We start from the raw sequence: 23,545 nt of genomic DNA, 5'->3' as shown, positions 1-23,545 counted from the left end.
ATTAGACACAGCACACTGCAGAATAGAGCTGCTATCGATTTTTTTTATTGTTGATACACGGGCACAGGTGTGAGGATTTCAAAGGGATGTGTTGCATTAACCTCTCTGATCATTCTGCATCCATTCACAAGAAGCTCAGACAACTACAAGATAACATGAAGTTGACTGTGAATGACTGGGGTCTGGATGAATGATTTGAAGGATGGGGAATAACTGGATAGTTGAGAGATAAATATGAAGGGGTCTTTGGTATTACTATTAGTTATTATTGTATTGCCTTGTGTTGTTCCATGCATAGTAAAACTGAATATTTTAGGCCATAGTTTATATCAGGTGCACCAGCCTAGTCATTTTTAGCTGTTTTTCTGCTGTTTTACCAAAACACTCTGGAATTCATCAAGGCTACTGAAAAAAAAGTGCAAAACAGGGAGAGAAGAAGCTAAAAAACAGAATACCAAGATTAGAAGAACCAAAGTGAAGGCAGGCAGTGAAGGGCTGGACTGTAACCAAATCATATTTCCTATTTCCTTCAAGGTACATGCAGAGCATGTGGACAAGATAGAGGCACTAATCAAAAAAATGCATGGTCACATGGACAGTAGTTTTAGAACGTATAAGTAGGGTATAAGGTAAACAATACATGGGCTTGTGCGAAAACACATTGATTTGGAAGTCCTTTGTTCCTGCACAGCAGCACTAGAGGCTCTGGGAGAAAAGCCAAAGGTAAAAGGAGGAGGTCCTGGTCACACAGGTCCAGAGTAAGGGAGAAGGAGGCTTACCCCAGAAGTGTGGGACATGGGGGCACTTGGTAAAGGAGTATGTGCAAAAGGGACTTCTGAGGTAACACCCCTTCTACTCAAAATGTGAGCCTCTTGAAGGCATTTGCCATGTAACAGGACCACCTAAATGGATGGTCATGTGCCAAGAAGTGTGGATGGCTTCTAGGGCCAACAGGTGGTGTGATTGAAGGGGAGGAGGAAGGTCATCTGTCACTGCTCCCTTTGTGTGAAAGTTACTTTTTAGTTATCAAAAACAAATTCCCGCGGGCAAGAGCTGCTGAGCTCACAAGGAAGTTTGCTGCTTCATAGTAGCAATATGTAGAAATGTACTAAAAACCTTCAGTAACTCCATCAATCCTTTGTTCATGAGCAGGGATCAATGTCTTGGTATGACCCAAACTGACTTGCTTTAAGTCCCAGTTTATAAGAATTTGACTATTTTCTTTTCCTTTGCACATTTGCTCAGCACAACTACAACACATTGCAGGAGAGTACAATTTGCTTTACCTGTATCCATTACCTCCACGTCTTGATAGTAGAACATCAGATGACGCAGACCTCCAGGGGCCAGGAATCTGTTAATGCGCTCTATCTGCTCAAAATCATGTTGAGATCATAATATGTCATTGATTTGGTTCATATCACAGTAACAGAGAAAGCTTTTGCTTATTTATAAGCATCAGGACAATTTCATAGTTCATCAATTCAAGGCAGCCATCAAGCATCACTGAAACATGTATTGACAGTGTAGTCCACAAATTTCATATATAGGTCATACAGGCTGAGGAAGAAACCGAGTTCCTTTATGCTAATATGCTGATCCATGTCTCAGCACTTGAGAGTCTGGCCTCGGCCATTATTTTTCTTGATCCGAGTCACTCTCATATGTAGTCCCTAACTACATAGCTATCTTGAGCAGAAAAGACTCATTCAAGTTCATCTTCAGAAACATTAGGTGGTACCATTTGTCCAGAAAAAAAAAGGCTGAAAGATCACCAGAAGCAAGCCACATTATCCTTCTTCCATTATTAACAAGTCTCAGTTACACCAGCATAGCAAACTGCTATTCCAGAAAGCTTTGGCTGAGCCCTCCAAGATGAGGTCAAAACAGCTATTACACTTTTCTCATTCTAAGTATAGAAACTGCCAATATTTTCCTCATCTGACAGCTATTCTCAGGCAGCATAGTATGCCAGGAAATCCATTTAGAGCTCGAATGCGCAAAGACTGAAACATGCTTTGCTTTTTAATGTGCATGATTGTTCTGCACCGCTCATTTTCTATCTCATGAAGTCCCAGAAATGTTGGAAGGGACCTCTGAGAGGTCTTGAGGTCTTCCTGTGTCACCAACAGCTCAGATCATCTAGAGCTTTTCCAAGGCTGAGTTTCAAAAAACCCAATGACAAATTCCACAACTGACCTATTCCCATGCTGCATTACCATTCTGGTGAGGAAGAGTCTCTTGGTGGCCACTTTACAAGATGTGGCTTCATCTTGGGAGTTATCATCTGCACCCACTGAGAATAGTTCAGCTCTGTCATCTTTACAACCACTCTTCAAGCAGCTGCAGGCTACTGTTTGACTGCCACTCAACCTGTTCTTCTCCCTCATCTCATACTTCATGTGCCCTGTGTCCCTCTCTCTCTCTTACTGGTCTTCCACTGCACTTTCTTCAGTTTCTCAACAATATTAGCACTGAAATGGGAATGCATAAATTGAAGGCATGCAGACAAAAAGAACACAAGAGGAAAACCATAAAAACTCAAACAGAACCATGTTTGCTTTAGTGTCAGGAAGTAAAACATCTACTTCTGTCCGCCTAGGTTTTTTAAAAGTGAATTTTTAAATGTCTCAAAGTATGAATTTGTACTAGCCCTCATGCAGTCACAGTCACATCACATAAGTTGTTCCATTTTGTCAAGAAGTTTCTACCTATTTTAACTTTCTAATTTGCTAAATTAGACTGCAGTGTAGTCTCACAAATGTTGCTGGCAGCCTTGCAGGAACAACAACATGCAACCTGCTGTGGACAGGACTCTTGAACTTGTATTCTGTGCACTCAAGGACTGGAAGACTTTACACTGTGGTTTCACTATGAAATGCAATCACGGGTTTTAGCACATTACATAGAATTTATCCTTTCCAACGTCTATAATCAATTGAAAAATCAGTATCATTACAATAGGTCCTGGAGTTAAAGACGCTTTCGTTCAAAATAATTAAAAATGCTGAAAAATATTTTTTTCAAAGAGAAGACTTAGTAATCTCAGGTGGGAAGTCTGAAAATTATCTCACCAAGTGTTTAATGGTAAAATTAGTTCCAAAGTATACTATGAGCTTCACTTTCAAATTCATCAGATTACCTGGTTACCATCAAGAATAGCATCTTCTACTTCTGCTTTGTCCAGATTGACACAAGAGGCAACGATATCCAGTAAGTAATCATGCCTGCCATCCAGATGAGCACGTTTAGCCTCCCTCTCTTCCTTGAGCTTTTGCTGTTATAAAACACAAAGTGGACAATGAAAAATTCACTGTCTAATTTGAAGACAAAAATAAAAAAGCTTTAAAATTTATTTTTACAAGTAAAGGCTATTACATTCTTTCACAGTTGTGATTTATGTTTTTATGGTGCTCAAATGAAAATTTTAGAAGCAGCCTTTGTTATAATTTTACAGTTTTTTTCTGGTGCTCTATTTTCAGATTTATCACAACATTTCTATCATAAATAATGTTGTACAGAAAGCTAATTTGGTGAAAGGCTTCATAGAAAAGTATTTTATATGTAGAGCTCCATTATTCTGCAAGTTACCTTCAATGTCCTAAGTCCTTCATCTCAGCTTTTCAGTCTAGTCACGTATGACCATCAAGTCAAGACAGAATTCTGACTGATCTTTGTTATTTGTGGAAGATATTGTAAGCACTCTCTAATAAAGACAGATGCTGCTGGAGGAAGCTAGGGTTTTATACATTCTCTTTAATATAATGAGAAGTAAAACAAACCACAAGCCTCAAGGTACACAAGTGTTTACAAATGTGCTTAACTATAGCTATTATACCATTCTTCAAGCAGTAAGCCTACTCTACTAATTAAATTGAAATCCCATATGTAACACACCTCATTACATTATAGACAAAATAGCCTTCTGGAATAGTTACTGGTATTATTGTACTTGTGAGTTATAAGATTCAATATAATTTCATTTTCAAAAGAAATTTAGAATTGTTTCATTGGTGGCAAATTCAATCCTTATTTCCCCAGTGATTAGGAGAAAACTAATAATTTTTAAAAGTATGCATAAATGATTTATCCACAAGCTTTTGCAGAGCCAAATGGACCTGCATAATATACTTTATACCCTTCTGTAAATATCTTTCCTACTTTCTGGAGGAATTTTCAAATACCTAGTAAACTTGTAACTACTACCCTGCCTTCATAAACGCTGAATGCATTTGAAATGTTTTTCCATATAAAAGACAAAGTCCTATTCTTTACATGGATATGTCTGAAGAACACAATAGTAGATTAATTTGTACATGTACTTTATGCTATTTTACCTCTTTCATACCCTAACATGGTCTCCATTTTCCTGAAAATGAAGCGTCATCACAGGATTGGCTTTTCCTACATGTTTGTAAACATGAATAGAAGTTTTCCTCCTCATTATACATGCAAAAAAGCAATCATTTTGTCTGAAAGAATTTGATTCACACTGGATGATAACAATAGAATCATCAAAACTATAGTTCCAGTAATTTGAACACAACTGATGGGGTATCTTAAACAAAAAAAAAAAAATGCAACCAATACTCCATCAATTAGTTTCTATTTAATACAGAAAGAAGCCTTTTGTTTACCTAAACTACAGAGAGACTACTTTTGTATACTCTGCTTGTATTTCCAACATAGAGCTCCAGATATATTGCTATACAAGACTACATCTCACACTGGTTTTTAAGTCACCAGCTCCACCTATGCAGATGCTCTTGACATTTTCATAGCCTCCATTTCTTCTACAAGTTGCTGTTGGTATAGACTGAAATCATGAGCACCTTCTTCAAAAACTGAGCAATCATGCCCCAGTGTTTGTTTCTGGTTTTTAAAACTCTGTTAATTGCTGTGTTTCAAGACCTGTAAGAAATACACAAGCTATTGTGCATAGCTGTTCATACAGCACTGGGCAATATTTGATGTTTAAGTCCAGTAATAAGAATATTCATTAAGATGCCACAAAACTTTAAATGTATAATTAAATTATTTAATGAACCATGCCAAGAGGAACAGGAAGCTATTAACTAAATGGTAAAGCTATAGTTTTATGAAGATTAAGACTTTGACTTGTATTTATCCCATGTCACCACTGGAAGGTATTTGCATTGATATGTTGGATATTTCTATTACTAATGCAAATTCCACACATTTTTTCCTGATAGTTGCTGCAATGCAATGCAAGAACACTCAATACAATTCAAGCTATCATGCTTCTGTATTTTAATGAGTTATTTCTACAAACTTCTTGCCCAAAAGAACTGCTACTTCATCATAATCTCACAAATTAATTGTTGCAGTCATTAGAAGAGACTTCTGCCTCATTTTTAGGTTGTATGCAGAAAGTCGAGGAAACCTAACTTCAGTTCTTTCAATAGCAAGTCACTAATTTATGTTTTTAAAAACACCAAGAGGCTACACTGGAAACTGTCTTGCAGTCTAGATTCTGAGCTTCCATTTGCATACTACTAAAAGAATTCATTTTTAAGAAATTCTTTACTTAGGATTAGGACTCTCAGAGAACTAATTACAAGAAAATGCTGAGCTTTCTACCTCTCATTCTTCCCTTTCCCCTTCAGCTACCCTCACATCTCACTTCAAATCAACATTGTGGTAATGGGCTGAGTTTTTGTGATTTTATATCCTGCAGTATTCACTACAGAAGTACATAGGCCTAAACAGAATCTCTACCCAAGAATAGGCAGCTCTATGTAATTCAGAATTTCATAGAACACTGAAAGACTGATTTGAAGCTAGAAGGATGCTGAAACACAAATGCTAACATTGATGTAGGTAAGAGAGAAATTGCTGTTACACACAGTAACACCAACATGCAAATCCTGAGACGCATCAGCAGCAACTCTGAAAAGGTCATACATCAAATCCTCTTCCTAATGTCCCATGATGTAGGAGCATGCAGTACTTAGAAGAGATAAACACTGTCTCGTTTAAATATCTGGAAGGATTGTCCAAGTTTATGGTACAGCTTCAGCTCAGTTTTTAACGTAAGGAACAACACAGGTAATCCAGCCAACTTTAGTTACGGGTTTCTTTTACCACTCTTGTTTGTGAAGGTAAGAAAAGTCAGATGACACAGTCCCACAACAGATGAAGGCCCAAAGCTAAGCTTATTAATTGAAAAGTCCTTTTCTGATGATTAGTCCAGTCATAATGTGTAGCTTTTTTTATGTTACATACAACTTTAAAATTCCTGATACCTAAATACTAACAATTTGGCACAGGAAACTAATTTCAATAGACATCTTCTCCTGAAACAAGAAAAAGGAAAGATTCCTAAATCTGTCTTTCATATACCTAAACCCATAAACATCTCTCACATTATTTCTTCAGACTAATGATGGTGAGTAAATTAATTTTTTTACAAGTTTACTAGCTACCATAAAAGTATATATATATTTAAGCAGCAGTACTAAAAGAGCACAACTCAGATTCCAGAGGTTCTTTTTCTGAAAAAAAATAGGCTCAGAAACCAGCTATTGACCATTGCCAGCTTCTCCAGTTCAGACTGTAGCTGCTGATACAGACATCTGAATAGAGTTAGCAAGAATGTTGTTTAGTATGCAAGTCATATGTACACAAGATAAAACTTGTTCTGAACACCCTTTATTCAGCAAATGACGCATTTTGTTGTCAGGATACTGTGCATCACTGAATTTAAACATACTGAAATCAAAGTCTTATGAATGAGCAAGATTTTACAGGGAGGTTCAATAGTGAAAGAGTCAAAAAGTAAAAATGTTCTCTTGCTAATTTACTGTCATATCCAAAATTTATTTCATCAGCATGGAATTCCTTTCTCTCTCCTTTAACATGCTAAGATGTTTTTTATTAGTAAGTCTTGCTCATGAATTTCCCTTCAAAAGTAAACTGCAAACCATTTTACACATTCTAAAACACCCTGAGTTTTTGGTTTTCAAGTTTCAATGTTTTTATTTCCCCTTTCCAAAAAAATACAAACCCTAGAATTAGGGCGGTTTCCTCAGCTATCTCTTTAACGTCAAAAATGAGAGCTCTGCACATGTGTTATCACATTGCATTAATTCAGGAATAGTTTGCTTAAATAACTGGCTTTTTAAATGAGTCTAAGTATCTTAATGATGTCTATATTCTATTGTGGTTTCTCAATGCTAAGTAATGCCTTCAAAATTCTATCCCCATCTTAGAAGTATGGGGAAAGAGAAGCTACATTTCTATTTTTCTTCATGACAGAGTTAACCCCTGTCTTATTGCCACATCTAACATCAAACTCTTTAGTGTTCTAATATAGCATTTGTGAAATTATACCATTACCAGACTATTGCAACAATCTGGGCAAGATACAAGTACCACTAGCCAAGTGCATAAACACTTCCCAGTGCAAATTTGCCTTTCAAAACAAATTGTGCAACTAACATCATCCACTTACACCTATTTTAAAACACACATTATTCTATGCATCCCCCCAAACACACCTTTATTCAAAGTATATATTTATTAGTCTAAACCTAGTTCAAAATTCAGTTTTCCTTACCTTTATCACTCTGCCAATGCTCCGTTTCCAAAGTTGCTTTCTTCCAGCTCTAAACATTGTCCTATTCAATATAAGCATCAAGCAATGCTTTTCAGGAACAAGCCCTAATCTAATCCATGGGGAAAGTTTCTACATTCATCATTTTGTTTTCCCCCCAACTTTTAGTTTGATCTTGTTTCTTTCCTTTCCGTAGTAATGCCAAAATAACTCTGGAAAATAGAGTAAGGACCTAAAAAAAACCAGCAGTTATTAACCTTATCTCTGTATTTAAAATTCAGTTCTAGTGTGCATACAAATTGTTGGAAAATTAAATTGCACTACCACAGAAACAAGAGGTCTCTAACCATCAGAATTTACTGCCTGTAGATGAGGCCTTGGAAGTTACAGCTCCCAACCACAGCGTTGTTAAGGTGATGCTGTTTACATACAAACACGGCTGGATACAATTCATCATACTCAAGGGCACCATAACTATTTGCAGAAGTCAATTTTGTAACTGCTTCTCAGATTTGTGGTTCTCCTTCTGAAGCAATCCTTGTGTCAACAGGCATCTTTGTTTCCTTGTCACAGGTGGCTGTTTAAATATACAGCAACAGTCAAGCAACTTGCAAATACCTTTTACCTACAGACTTGTAAATTACTGAGTTTTCTATTCATGTTTTTTTACACAAGTACCTTCAGTCACACTTATTTTTCAGTTGTAAAGTGGTTGCTTAATACAGAAGGTTTTCTTCAGCAAGAAATGTTAGGTTTTTTCCTTCCTAAAAGAGCCTTAATTTTTTTCCACTTCAGTGACTGAACATAATCCAATGTCCTCTTGAAAATGCCAAGAAAAACAATCTAATTATCCAGTATTAGTAGCAAGAAAACAGACATTTTGCAGCTATTTCTGGCTTTAAATATCCCTAAATATTTCTGCTTCCACTCATATCAACGTGAGTAATGTCTAAAAGCACTTGACAACCTTAGCATTGACAAAAATCATGAGTAAAAAACACTTTCCCTGCATTATTTACATTTTCCCCACCTACTGTAGCCAAATCCAGTTGTGCACCATGTTTGAAAGCAAAAGACTAAAAAACTGCATTTAGGGTAAAAGTAAGCACCCATAGATTTCTCTGAACCCTTTACAGAATTATGATTTGAAATTAAACATGCTATTAAATATTACATATGAAGTTAATGCCTATGGATATATTCGATCCACTGAGGAATTAATTATTTACATTCTGTTGGAAGGAGTCCAGAGGAGAGCCACTAAGTTGATCACAGGACTGGAACAGCTCTCTTGTGAAGACAGAGGGTCAGAGCTGTTCTGCCTTGACAAGAGCAGACACCAGGAAGATCTTCCAGCATCTACCATTTCCTAAAGGGGGAGTAAAAGAAGGCTGGAGGGACTTTTCACAAGGTAATAGCAGTGATAGGACAAAGGGGAATGGCCTTAAGCTGCAGGACAGCAGGCTCGTCACTGTGAGGGTGGTGAGGCACTGGCACAGGGTGCCCAGGGAAGCTGTGGATGCCCCAATCCTGGATGTGTTCAAGGCTGGCTGGATAGGGCTCTGAACAATCTGGTCTAGTGGAAGGTGTCCCTGCCCATGGCAGAGGGGTTGGAACAAGTTATCTTTGAGGTTCCTTCCAACCAAAACCATTTTATGATTCTATGCTTCTTGGTATGATGTATGTGACAAAGCTCAACCTAACAGGCTAAACCTTGCCATGCAGCAATAGAAGTTCTTTAAAAAAAAAAATGAGGAAAAAACCCTTCTTTAAATCTCTTGGAAAACTAGCTAGAAATCATAGATCTTTTTCCTAAAATGCTATAAATCATAGCAAATAACTTACAGAATCGCAAATTCATGAGAATTTTTTAAAAATCTCCAAAAGTCATCTAGGCCAATCTTTTGCTCTGGGCAAGTTGAATTAGAGTGGGCTGTTCAGAGAGCTTTTCAGATTGAATATCTCTAAGGGTGGAAATTCTACAACCTCTGGGGCTAATATAACTGTGCCCAGCATAACTTGACCATCCAGTACAAAGACTGCTCCCATCTATCTGAAATCTACCACACTCCAATTTGTGCCTGTTGGCTCTTACTATCACACACCTTAATGAAGCATTAATGAAGGGTTCAGCTCTGTTCTCTCTCTACCCTCTCATTAGACAATTATAGGCTGCAATAATATCTCCCCTTAGCCATTTTTTCCTGTGGTTAAACGAGCAGAGTTCTCTCAGTACTCACCACAGCTTCTTCCCACTAGTCTACACAGCCATCCATCTCACCACAGAGGGCAATCAGGCTGATCATGAAGAATGTGATGAATCTATGACAGCTGCTCACAATCAGCTTCCAGTGCTTTCACACACCCTGAAATGCTTCCAGAACAGTTTGCCCCACAGCCTTAACAGGAGCAGCTGATTGGTGTCATTCCCAGGATCCTCGCTTTCCTCCTCTTCAAAGACAAGGCAGTCTTAAGCTGCACCAGGGGAGGATTAGGAATAATTTCTTCACAGAAAGGGTGACTAGATATTGGAAGGGGCTGCCCAGGGAGGTGATGGAGTCACTGTCCCTGGAGGTGTTTAAGAAAGACTAGGCAGGGCACTTAGCTCCATGATGTAGTTGACACAGTGGTGTTCAGTCACAGGTTGGAGTTGACCTCAAAAGTCTTTTCCAACCCAACTAATCCTGTGACAGGTGTAACATTTGTCTTTTTCCATTTATTAGAAACCCCCCCAGATCATAATGGCCTTTCAAAGAGAGAGGGGCCTCAAAATTACATTGGTTTCCTCTCTCAGGACCATCTTATCTGCTCTCATGGACTTCTATAGAACCGCTTGGCTTAAGTGCTCCCTAACACCATCTTTGGCTACCACAGATAATCCCTCATTTCTGTTCCCTATGCAAGGAGGCTTGAAGGTCAAAAAGAGCCAGAGGGCAAAGTCAGCTCATGAAAACTGATTAAAACATCACTGAAAACATCAGCCCTTCAATGTTCTTTGCTCCTTAGTCCCCTGTTCCCTTGAGCAGTGGGCTTAAATTTTCTTGCCCTGTCAGTGTACTTAAAAACAATATCATCATTTCCCTTTGCCCGCCTCACAATTCTGAACTCCAGCTGAGCTTCTTAACTCTATCTCTGAACTCGGGCATTGTGTCCATATGCTTCCTGGGTGGTTCACCTCTGATTCTACTTCATCCCAAACTTCTTTAGAAGTTTACATGTTCGAATTCATAGCCTGTGTGTTCATCCATGCTGGCTTCCTACAAGGTCTCCTCTTCCTTCTGCACGTTGAATGGCCTGTCTGTGTGTTCCAACATCCTCGTCCTTGCAGGTCACAAAGTCTTCTTCAGCCCTGTTTCCCACTAAGGAAATTCTTCATGAGTTCCCACCAAGAACATTCCCTGAAGAAGTCAAAAATCTGATGTTCTAAAGTCTAAGGTTCTTTCAGGGTTTTAAGCTCCACAATCTCATGATCCCTGCCATTAAATCTTCTCTCAATTTCCCCATCTTCAATTAGTTTTCTTGTTTGTAAATGGCAAGTCTAACAGAGCATCTCTGTCAGCTTACTTATCATTTGCCAAAAGAAACGGTCTTCAAATTTCAGAAATCTCAAAGTCTTTAAGTAACTTGGAATGTGACATTTTTAGAATTAAAATGACTGTCAATCATGACAAGGATTAATCTAATCCATGAAGGGAACCCATATATATGTTGATATCAAATAATCACAAATCATTACCTTACACAGGAACTCTGTGCCACTGTAATATATCCTCAGAACTCAGAGGCAGAGTGCATTTACAGTATAGATTATACACTGATACTGGTTAGAGTCATTCAAAGATTGTTAATGTTTACAGAATCCAACTTCCTGTGATCTTCCATTTCATTAAGTTATAAAAAAGAAAATGGAAAACAATGGAGTGGTTGAGACAGTGCTTAACTCCCATAATTCTCAGCCTTAAATACAGTTGAGCTGATTTTGGCTTAAACTGCTATAAAAATACTGCTTTAGGAATTTGCTTTACATCCAACTAGAGCATTAGACTGCATAGTGTATAATGGCTATGTAAATGGGTCAAATCATCCAGATGGATTTTTTCAGATTTTTGACCAGAACAGTTGTTGCTGAGGCAGAGCTTAACAAGGACCCCTTGTTCTATCCCAGTAGCAGATTTTACTCATATAAGCATTTTTATAATTTGGAGGGGAAAAAATTCTTGCAGATTTTAACCAACTTTTAAAAAAAACCTTTTTACCTTTATTTTATTGGTGATCCATCATCAGACCTGTGATTTGCAGAATACATTTCCTCCCCAGATGCTTCAGGAGTGCAAAATCAATAGTGAATAATAATTTATACATTAATGAAGATATGTCATCTTGTATTATAACTGAGACTTCTTAGAAGAATTTTAGTCTGTCATATGTCTCTGGCTAGCCTTGGCTCTGCTCAGCACCCAGCAAAACTGTCAGATTTAAGGTAAATGACCACTGTGCAGATGAGTAAAAGCACACGAACTATGTCAGAGAAACACTTTTCAAACTAAAATATTGAGCTGTCATAGTATTTTGAAAGTTCATTTCACAATGTCAAAAGACTTTGTTCATTTTCCAGTATCAAAATTAGTAAAGGGGGTAACATCAGGCTGGAGAACACTCACTAGTGGGGTTCTGCAGAGCTCCATCCCCACAGCGTGATGGGAAGAGGAGCAGCAGACACTGCTCTCTGCTCTATGGTGACAAGTGACAGGACCCAAGGGAATGGCCTGAAGCTGAGTAAGAGGAAGATTAGGTTGGATACCAGGAAAAGGTTTTTCACCCAGTGGGAGACTAAACACCACAAGAGGCTCCCCAGGGCAGTGGTCACAGCCTGACATGGTTCAAGAAGCATTTGGACAACGCTCTCAGGCACATGGTGTGACGGCTCCTGAGGTGTTCTGAGTAAGGCCAGGAGCTAATTCGATTGTCCTGATGGGTCCCTTCCAACTCAGTATACTCCATGATTTCTTTTTGTTAGTGTTACATTGCAGTTTTGGCAACAATGGTTCTTTCACTGTGGGCAATTAGGACAAGTAGATAGTAGTTAGCTACCATCTAGTGGTTAAAAGCTGAAAGCATACATGATTCTCATGTTTTCTCACAAAATAGTCTAGATAAAATTTGGCAATTGAAATATTCTTTACAGACATGATCACTTACAGATCACAGATGAAAATTTACACTGAGTATAACTTGTTCTCTATGCTTGCCTATTTGATCCATTGCTAATAAAATAAAATTAAGATAAAACAATTATATAGTTGACAGATAAATAATTAGCATTCTGTTTACCAGGACAAACAGGATGTGTGGGTCTTACCAAATGAAGAGACATTATTGTGAGGACAGAAAATTGCCATTCAGATAACCATAGAAGTGCTACATTTTCTATTTTAAGGAACTACAAAACCTCACACTTTCTCTACCCTTTCCTATATCAAATAATGTGGACATTGTGCCCATCAACTTAGCCAGAGTAACGATCAAAGGCAAAAATACCCTACCTCAGGATCTTCAAGCATCCCTAGCACTGCTCAAATATTCCAATAGCCCTCAAAATGCAGACTAAAGAGAATGATAAAGTCTCAGCATGTAACTGGAGACCAGGAAAAAAACAAGGTCCAGATTCACTGGATGATGAGAGCACTCCTGAAATTAAAGGAAGGGTTTTGGAAGAAACAACTTAAGTAAACTTTGTGGCTTTTAGTCTTCAATATTAGAGAGGAAGTTTTAAACATAGCCTGAGGAAAATCAGGCCCTAAAGATCATTTGTTCTCAAAATACATATCCACTTATGTGAAGCATAGTGAGCTAATGACATGATAAAGCAGAGGGTTCCACCTGTCACACTGCAAGCCACAGCAAAAGGCTGGACAGTAAAATGTCCTTTTGAACAGGGTGGGAGAAAACAGAAAACTAAAACAAGTGCATAACTGCTTTTACCTAAGCAGGAAGAGTCCTAGAAACAAAGCTGGGGGATCTGGAATACGATCTTCAAACTTAGAAAGAACTGTAACAATAGTACTAGAAACAACCAGAACAGCACAAAGAGGGTATCCATTGGTACCTTGTGCCATGCATCAAGGTATTTCCTACATAGGAAATGAGGAAAAGTGTCCACTGGTTTAAAAGAGCTCAGCTTTCAAACAAGTTAGCAAGTCAACCAGAGTCAAACAGCATAAATCTTCAGTCACAAACAAGATGGACACAACATATGATATTACTGTCTGCCTAACTAGCCTGGAAGAATCGACTGTGATGTGTTGATAGTGACAAGAGAGGATCCCATGGCAGGGAACAGAATCAGCAAGTAACTTGAGCTGTATTCATATACACCTGGGAAATGCCATTTCAGATTGTGATGTTGATACCGATTTTTTTTAGAAAGTTCATAATTCAAAAATACACGAGGCCTCAGTGCCTAAAAAGGCACAATATCAGGCTCAAAATACTAGTTTTCAAATGAAATACAAAATTTAACAACCTCACAGCTATGGAGGCCCAGAAAACCTGACAGGCAATGGGATGGATTTTGGTGATGCATGTCCACACTCCACCCAGGCCACACAAGAACCTGAGTGGTGCTCATTTACAGTATTAACACATCATGAGAAAGAACAAGACTCTGCTGGAGAAGGAAAGCCAGGATGGAGATAGAGCAGCATTTTTCCCTGAGAAGGAACCACAGTACAGCACAAGTGCAGGAATGAGTGCCAGGAAGCTGGCATGAGCTATAACATGGGATTGAGACCACAATGACCCCCAAAGTCCTCCAATGCCTTTCCAGAAAGGCCTGCACATGATAAATAACTTACATAGATAGAGAGAAACCAGTCTATAGAAAGATACTTTTCCAAGACTGGGCAGTGCCCGCCAGGACCCTGCATGTCTCACTAGCCGGACTGACACAGCTAGATCAATGCTTATCTAGTAGACTGATGCTGGAACCAGAAGTGATGATCACTTTCTCTCTTTTTCTCTGTTCCTTTCTTTAATTCATCTCTTATTCTTTAATTTCTCATGCTTTTCCTCTACTTGCTCATTTTTTTATTTAATCTCTCCCTCTTTAAATTCTTCCTTCCCTTTCACCCCTCTTTTATCCAAACCCCTGTTGGATGTTCATATAGTAGGTCAGACACTTACACACCAACTTCCATGCCAAGTGTGTAATTTACTAATAAAACTTTCTAATTGTTTGCAGACAGTCACACTTCACTTTGTTCCTGTTAACCAAAGAGCATTTACAACTCTTAGGTGCTTCTTTCTCTTTAAGGGGGGGGTCATCACAACAGCACTAACAAAAGCTTTGTAAGAGCCAATGTATCTTCAAACTGGGGAACCACTGAAAGTCAGAAGATAGAAATAACCAGCCAAAAGAATTAAATCTTTGCAGACAACACACAAACTATTTAAGAATGCCATAATGAAAACAGAGTGCAATTGCACAGCTTCTACCATGGAAAAACTTGAGAAAAAGCATAAGCCAGTCAGCATAGCTAAAAAGTAGAGCAAAAGCCAGCAGGAATCCTCCAAGATGCTGGAACAACAATTACATGGAAAAAATCCAGATAAATTAAAACCTGACAGCTTAGACAAAGGTGCAATAAGGCAAGGTGAAGCAGACTGAATAATAGCTAATAAGAAATACACAGTGCTGATAATGAGGTCCCTTCCATGGTGCACCACAATAATAGGAAACTTCCCACTTGTTCAAAAAAAAAACCATCACATTACAAGACTTGTGAGTGCTGGTGGATGAGAGGCTGGACATGACCCAGCAATGTGCACTCAGCTCAGAAAGGCAAACATGTCCTGGGCTGCACCCAAAGCAATGCAGGCAGCAGGGGAGGGAGGGGATTCTGCCCCACTGCTCTGGTGAGACCCCACCCACAGTGCTGCATCCAGCCCAGGAAAGACATGGACCTGTTGGAGTGAGTCCAGAAGAGGGCCAACAAGATTATTAGAGGAATTGAGCACACATCTTAAGGCAAAATGCTGAGAAAACTGTGTTTATTCAGCCTGGAAAAGAAAAGGCTTTGGGGTGACTTTATTGTGGCCTTCCAGTACCCGAAGGGAGCTCACAAAAAAGACAAAGAGGGACTTTTTATAAGAGCTCATAGTGACAGGACAAGGGGAAATAGAGTCAAATTCAAAAAGGGTAGATTTATATGAGATATTAGGAAGAAAAAAAATCTTTATTATTTTCACACATTCCTCAGGTAGACTCAAAGTTACTGCAACCAGCAGACAGTTATCCTATAGCAAAAAACTTCATACCTTTTCTCTGTGAGTTTCCTACAGACAACTTCACACAACACAGACTCCTTTCTTCCTTCTACCTACCATAATGACCAACTAACTCATTCCCGTCCACCCCTCACAGGGCACCTTACCTTTTTTGTCCTTTACACAGTTTCCTAACCCTTCCTCCTCCCAGCACAGCCAAAAAGCTCCAACTCCCCCTTGAGCAGCTAACCCACTCTTTTATGATGCCCATCCTCACTGGACATAGCTGTGACCTATTAAAGGCAAGGCTGTTCCCACTCTTTGCTAATTAGTACATCTGTAATTTATTGGAGGAGATTGCCCTCACTACTGTCTCTGTTCTCTTACAATCCATCTTCCCACACTTTGCTGTGAAGATGGCGAGACAACAGAACAGGTTGCCTAGAAAGGCTGTGCATGCCCCATTCCTGGAGGTGTTCAGTGCCAGGTTGGATGGGATTTTCAGCAACCTAGTCTACTGGATGGTGTCTCTGCCCATGGCAGGGAGGTTGGAACTAGATGTTCTTTAAGATCCCTTCCAATACAAACAATTCTATGTTTTTATAAGAAAGCAATAGAAGAGTACTAAATTTGTCTACAATTTTGCTGCAGAATTCAATATTTTCTGTACAGAAGCCTCCCATTAAGGAGCCATTATATTAGGGCCAGATTATGAGTTTATAAACTAAAAAAGAAAAAAAAAAAATTTACAATGAATGGAAAGTAAAGTCTCAGATGGCTAGATGCCCAAAAATTGCAAAGGAATTCAAAGACAAAAGAATAAAACTTCTTAATGTGACATGTACTCTGCATCAGTATCAGAGGACTGGGCACTGGCTAATAAAACAAATGTACACTTTCAGAGCTGGTTGAATGAGAAACACCTGATGAGGAAGCCTTGGTAGGTAAAGTAGCAGGCATTATAATAAAGCATATAATTAAGAGACAGCTCAAATTATTTAATTTCCAAAGGAGAACTCACAAAGATTTTTGTGAAAGAGAGAAACATTCATCATGAACTGCTGAGGTTCACTAAAGAGGTTAATAAGCCTTAGTGTAAAGAAGATTGAGCTACATTATATAGATTTGCAAATAAAGCTTTCAAAAAGATCAATTGTCAAGTGCTTTTAGGAAAAGCATAAGGGAAATTACCTTCAAAGATAGAGACTTGATTAAATGTTGGAATAGAGAGGATAGAAAAAAATGAATAGTTAGATCTTACAGCAACAGCTTTAAGGTTTAAATGGAACATTCCAGGCATCTGCACAGTCAGGTGAGAAAGGAAAAGCTGCAAGAGTGACATCTGCAGACAAAACTATGTTGTTCAAGGCAATAAGGAGGAGCACAAAGAATTGCAGAAACTTCCAAAATTGAGAAACTGATGCGTTAGAACGGCAAATGAAAATCCAGTGTAAGCAAATGGGAAAATAACAAACCTAAACCTAAATTCACATCAAAATTATGGTCTCTGAACTGATCATTACTACCATGAAGCCTATTTCTACCTTTGTGAGTAACTGCTAACATACAGAAATTAATAGGAAATTAGTAATCATCCAAATTTTAAGGGGTCATAACCACTACTAGTTAAAATTACCCTCTTTCATTAAGCCTAAGACAAATGCACAGTCTAAAATATGTAAAAGATTGCTGGAGACAAGTTTTTAACAACATTTCCATTTTATGCATATTAGATGATGAAATAGAAATTTGTGAAAAATGCAACTTTTTTGAAATTATCCCTATAAAGGTGAAAAAAATTATTTGTAATTTTTCTAGCTAGCATGGAAAGCTGGGCAAACTGATTATTTATGTCATTTATCACTTTTTAAGATAGCAAATAGTTTTGCAGGTATTAACTGCTTTCTACCAGCAGTTTTCTTATCCATTCAAGTGAAGACAGTGATGTTTGTAGTTGTTTGTATTTTCTATTCTACCACCCTTAATTTACTTTAACCAGAAGGGGATTCAGCAGCACAAGCCTTAGAGACACATGCCTGATATTTTTCCGATATGCAAACCACATAAGTAAATCAGTAACTAAAAGCTTGGTTGCACCTGGAATGTTTCTGGGTAGCTTAGCACTAATAGCAACATGTCCATTTGGATAATTTGTTTCCCATGAAATAATCACAAAAAAAAATCAATTAAAAGCTCACATTTTTGTCTGGCTATCAATGTATATGAGACAAGGCCTTTGATTTAGGTCCTGCAAGTTGTTCCGTGTCCCAAAACTATCTTAAGCTGAATTGCCGGCACCAAAAGAACGCCTGGATCCACACAGAAGCAGACAACAGACATGGAATCTTTTTTTCCCTTTTAGTTATATTAACATTTGAGGGGGTTGACTGCTGTGCTGAATTTAGGCTTTTTCAACACTTTTCACTTGTTTACAGTTTTTTAGAGTTGTTCAGACACAACTGAACTGCTCTACAGCTTTTTAACCCTTCATTCACAGGTGCACTGAGCACACGGGAGTAACTCCTCTGACCCACAGGTCACAGGAACAGCACTTCTTATGCTCCAGAGACAGAAGCCAGCTCTGCAGCTGAGACATGATGTTTGACCATATAGCAAACAGGATGTAAATAACTTGTACACTACATACTATAGATTTTGATTAAAAGGTATTTCCATTGTACTGTATCGCTCTGTTATGCACAACATACTCATTAAAACAGTTCAGTAGCTATGCTGAGCTTCTTGGGTTTTTTCCAGTCACTTGGAAGTTATTTAAACCTCCAGCTGCCCTTTGGATCTTTCCTACCAATCTTAGTTTAAGGTGTGCCTACCAGACCATCTTTGAAAAGAGCTAGATGCATTAGATAAAAATAGAAGTTGCATAGCACTTCTTCCACAGTAACTCAGGAAGAGATTTGTTCAGCTGTATTAGTAGCTCGTACAAGAGGTCTTCAGTTTGAAAACACTGAAAGTAAAATGTCTTCCTTGTTTTCTCTCCCTCCTCTGATTTGCTAATACATGCACAACCAAAAGAAATTAAATCCTTCCACACGTGGATTTCAAAATGTAGAAAGTGAGGGGGGAAGTGTTTTTATTTTGTAAGATTATGACTATGACAGTTTAAATTAATATTTACTTTCAAATAGTCTTTAAGAATGCCTTACTCATTTTTCAGTCTATTGAACTTATTTACCACCAAACAAAATTCCATTTAATGCAATTTTTACCCACTCATTTCCTTAAAATTTTAGTTTGATAAAAATTTAATTAAACAGAGATGCAGCAACTAAGTATATTTAATTCATGCTACCCCATTCTTTGACTAATAACAAAAAACACATACTTAGCAATTTTTAATAGTAGCAGCTATGGCATGAAAAACATAGTGCTTGCCAACCAGCAAATGTAGTAGTGTTGGCTTTCATACTGGTTCTTTTTCTCTGGAGAAATAAAAAGGCTATAAGCACACGCCATAGATTTCTATTTCTTTTCCCCACTGTAATTCTTTTTTCTCCTTAGTAAAATTTTAGTCTTCCATTCCTTCTGAAACCAGTCATCCTCTAACAAGGCACTTCTCTATGCTCTAAGCATTTAGAGACTTTTTTTATTTACTCATTAACCTAAGATTTAGATTACTACCTTTACTGGACCTCTTGATGCTCTCCCCTAACAGACCATTGTATTGAGGCGTCTCTTAGTACTTCCACTGCCTTTTTCCCCAACCATGATCCCATCATTGCAATATAGCTGGCTGAGATGGGGGAAGTTAATATCCAAACCCCTTTATTCACATTTCTCTTAAGATTCAAAATTACTTGTAATTGAATACTGTTGTAATAGTGCTCATGAGAAAACAAAATAAGGTTAAAAAAGCTTTTCCCCAAAGTTACTGCATTGCCTGCATGTGGCTAAACCAATGCTCTTGAAAACTCTGCTTCTCAGCTTTTAGCAGGAATTGCCTCTTCACTACAGTTAAATCATTGTCCGGAGCCCTGTTCATGTCATCTGGGAGGGATGTAAAATAACCGAACTAGAGATTAAGGTTAAGCTCACCATTTTGTTGAGACTTTTACCTTCTCTTGATGTATTTCAGTAGATTTGAACTTCAGCTTTTAAATTCCAACAGATCTGAAAACATCTTATGGCATGGAACTTTGAGATGCTTTCACCTTAATAATGCCAAAGGCTTACAGTTCTGTAGTCTTGCACTCAACCTCTTTTCCAGAGCCTCTGTGGGCAGCTTTTTTTTCCTTTTCTGTTCTGATACTAATATTCCTGTGCTGTTATTCCTTATGGCTTGCACCTGCAAACCCCTAAAGTGCTGTTGCCATGCTCATAGGAAGCCATTCCCACTGGCAAAAGGATCACCCTTCCTCGCTTCCTCCTTTCTTTGCCTTTTGTCTTTGAAAATTTTACTTTATGTTAGAAAAAACCAAACATAACCCATAACAAAGTAGGAAATAGTCGTAGAGATGCTTGATAACTATTATTTGATAACTATAACATATGTGCAAAGAGATTGAAAAACCAGCAAGCAACAATTAACATTTGATTGGCATACTCCAATAAGTAATAATAGGGAGTTTGGACAAGTCCCAAGGAAAAGACAGAGCCTAGTATCATTCCTGATCCCTATCACTGCCACATGCTGCACTGGAGGCACAGACAGGCCAGTGTAAGAGGGCACTCAGCAGGCACCCATCGCCTGGCCACGCTGGTGAAGAACACCCTCACTCTCTCCCCCACCATTTTGCTGGTTTTTACTTTTCCCTCAGAAAATAAATCTTCTGTCTTTACAGCCAATGAATGCCATCAGCTAGAAATCCTGCTAATGAATCCTAGCAGAAAGATCTTCTTACTTATACATCCTTTGTGCACACACAAAATTTCATAGAAAATCGAGAATAAAAGAAATTATGCATATAAAGGAGTTCTGTGCTTCTTGGCCTAATTTATATTCATAAACAGCTCCCCACATATAATAAGCATTCTTCTTGAAGAGGTCAAAATCTTTGAAAAGGGAAAATAATTCAGGAAAAAAGGAAGTTTTATTTCTTTATTAAACTAAAGATCATTAGCAATAAATTTGAGAAATCCCAGTTTCCATATCTTAAAACATGCCAAATGAAGTTCATGTGAGGCAGAATGCATGTTATTTCTTCATGCTAGACATTTAAAATTTTTGGTATATAAATTTTTAGGAATAAAATGGTAAAGAAAGAGAAACTACTGACACAAACTTCTGGCACCTGGTCGCACATCCAAGTTACAATCTCATAATTCCTTAGCAGTTGGAGCTTGAATATTCCACCCTCTATTATCTGCTAAACAAAACACTTTTTTTCTATAGTAAAAACTGGATTGTTCTTTAAATTTTTAGTGTTCATGGAACACTATGTGTACCATGCTGTGGAAAAACCTGGCATATTTTCTTTTGTAAACTATTATCTAAAACACAAAGGCTTGAGTCGTACATGCCAGCTTCTTCTGCATTCTGATAATAGCCATGAAGTCATTTAAGTTAGTCTAAAATTTGCAATTTAGACCATTCTTCAATCTGCTGTAACAACAATTGCATTCATAGGTTCTAGTCACAACGACAATATGGGAATCACAGATGGCATAGGAAGATATGATTTGGTACACAGATTAGAAGACACAACTCCGAGTTCACCAACATCAAGGATTTATTGCTCTAAGAATAGCAAGTTTCTAATGCTTTTCATACAATATACTAATTTTTTTTTTTGTCATGATACTTTAGCAGTGTCTTCAGCTTTTCTAGGAGTACTGAAAGCTTCCAACATCCTCACAGAGAGCACCTCCTTTCTGTTTCCTCAGCCAAGCAGGAAAGACATCTGATTTGAGTACAAATAGAATAGATACTCGAGGGCAAACTGAACTCGAAATACTAAGTGAAGAAGGTTGAGCTTTTTGTCTTGCAATAGCCTTCTGTAACTCAGCCTGCCCCTCCTTAATCTAGAAAATACAAGGAATGTCAAGTGCCACTCTCTGCACTTTGCCTTTTTGTTTACTTTTAATCCAGTTCCCCTAATACCCTATGTGCTGGGTTTGGATGAGGTAAATTTCTCCCTAGTAACTGGTACGGGGCCATGTCTTGGATTTGTGCAGGAAACAGTGCTGATAATTGAGGGATGTTTCAGTCATTGCTGAGCAGTGCTTACCCAGCACCAAGGCTTTCTTACCCCACCAACAAAAGGCTGGGAGAGCACAAGAAGCTGGGAGGGAGCACAGCCACAACAGCTGACCTAAGGGGTATTCCAGATTACATGGCATCATCTTCAGTATATAAAGCAGAGGGAGAAGGAGAAAGGGGACACATTCAGAGAAATGGTGTTTTCCTTCCCATGTCACATTACATATATATATACATATAGGAGCCTATAGAAGTGGTGAATGCATTCCTTAACATGCTTTGTTTGCATGCAAGACTTTATTTTCCTTATTAAACTGTTTTCATCTCAACCCACGAGTTTCTTCACTTTTAGTCTAATTCTCTCCCCCACCCCAGTGCAAGGAGAGAAGTAGGTGAACTGTTGTATGGGCCTTATTTGCCAGCTGGGTTAAACCACAACACCCTGCAGTCTACTGGGTATCACAGGAACACAACTACACGTGGGGCACACTCTTATTTCCCAGATCTATTGGTGTTATGTCCCTTTATGTTGTGCAGTTAAACTGGACCAGCTGCAGCCTTTCATCATTAGCAGTTGCACTGCACAGAGACAGAAGGTGTTTAATGTTATCTCTTTCTCTGTGGTTCAACCCCAGGCCCCCACCCCAATATCCCCTTCAGGTACTTTAAATGTTTACTCAGATAAAACTCAAACAAAACCAGTTATTTGCCAATAACCAAACACTTCCCTTTACATAACTGTAGCAATAGAGAAAGTATAGATTACAAATTTCAACATTACATAAACAGATGCCAAAATCTATTCAATTCCACAAAAGTGGAAATAATGCAACGTTATATAGTCATCCTGGGCTTTCTGGGCTATACATGAGCAGCCTATGTCTTCCAACCATGTCAGAGAAGAACTTGTTCCTTGGTGCTAAATCAAACCTTTCTGGAAAAAGCAAAACTGCTGCCGCCTGCTTAACACACACTCACAGTAAAGAGCTGCAACTGTTGCTGAGCAACCAGAGCTGTGCTATTGCTGTGTCCCCAGCTTACCATCTCTCCCTGCACATTCACACTGGAGGGGGTTGGACACCATGCCCTGTAGCTGCTGGCTATTAAGCCTCTTTCTGCTTCTGTGGAACATGATTGTTATTTGTCACGAAGCGTTATCATTGTTGATGTGTTTGGAGTATGACACATTCTCTGATCTAGGCTTCCTTATCTGTAAATCTTCTGAATATTAATTGTACTCATGAAATACTCCTTGATTACCAGTCACAGCTCCTTGGAAATGTTCCTTGTGTCTGTTAAGCAATTTAAAGTACTATTTGACTACTGAAAACTGAACTAGTAAGGATCTGTGGCATTCTTTTAACCAGTCACAGCCTGATTGTGCCTAAGAAAAATCCTTCTTTCCCATTTAAACATATGATGTCATGTTTTATCTAAATATATTTGGCAAATGGAATCCATATCCATTTAGTGCTCATTCATCCCTGTATGCCAAACAAAGCAGCATCATTTGGGCTTCTGTTTTCTTTTGATTAGAAAGGCCTACT

General features: G+C 38.3%; 1 protein-coding gene across 1 annotated transcript in view; it reads right to left on the bottom strand.

Moving 5' to 3' along the window:
- DNAH5 (dynein axonemal heavy chain 5) overlaps positions 1-7,685 on the bottom strand; it is a 121,122-nt gene extending 113,437 nt beyond the window's left edge. Inside the window, exons 1-3 of the mRNA XM_088170925.1 lie at positions 7,580-7,685; positions 3,143-3,277; positions 1,287-1,371 (exon numbers count right to left, since the gene is read on the bottom strand). Coding sequence (XP_088027051.1) covers positions 1,287-1,371; positions 3,143-3,277; positions 7,580-7,657 — 298 coding nt within the window. The 5' untranslated portion in view covers positions 7,658-7,685. The remainder of the gene's footprint in view (positions 1-1,286; positions 1,372-3,142; positions 3,278-7,579) is intronic.
- Between the last annotated feature and the right edge of the window lie 15,860 nt (positions 7,686-23,545).

This window comes from Sturnus vulgaris, chromosome 1 (assembly GCF_052056855.1).
Source record: "Sturnus vulgaris isolate bStuVul1 chromosome 1, bStuVul1.hap1, whole genome shotgun sequence".
Lineage (NCBI taxonomy): Eukaryota > Metazoa > Chordata > Aves > Passeriformes > Sturnidae > Sturnus > Sturnus vulgaris.
This window is presented reverse-complemented; position numbering and strand designations above follow the sequence as displayed.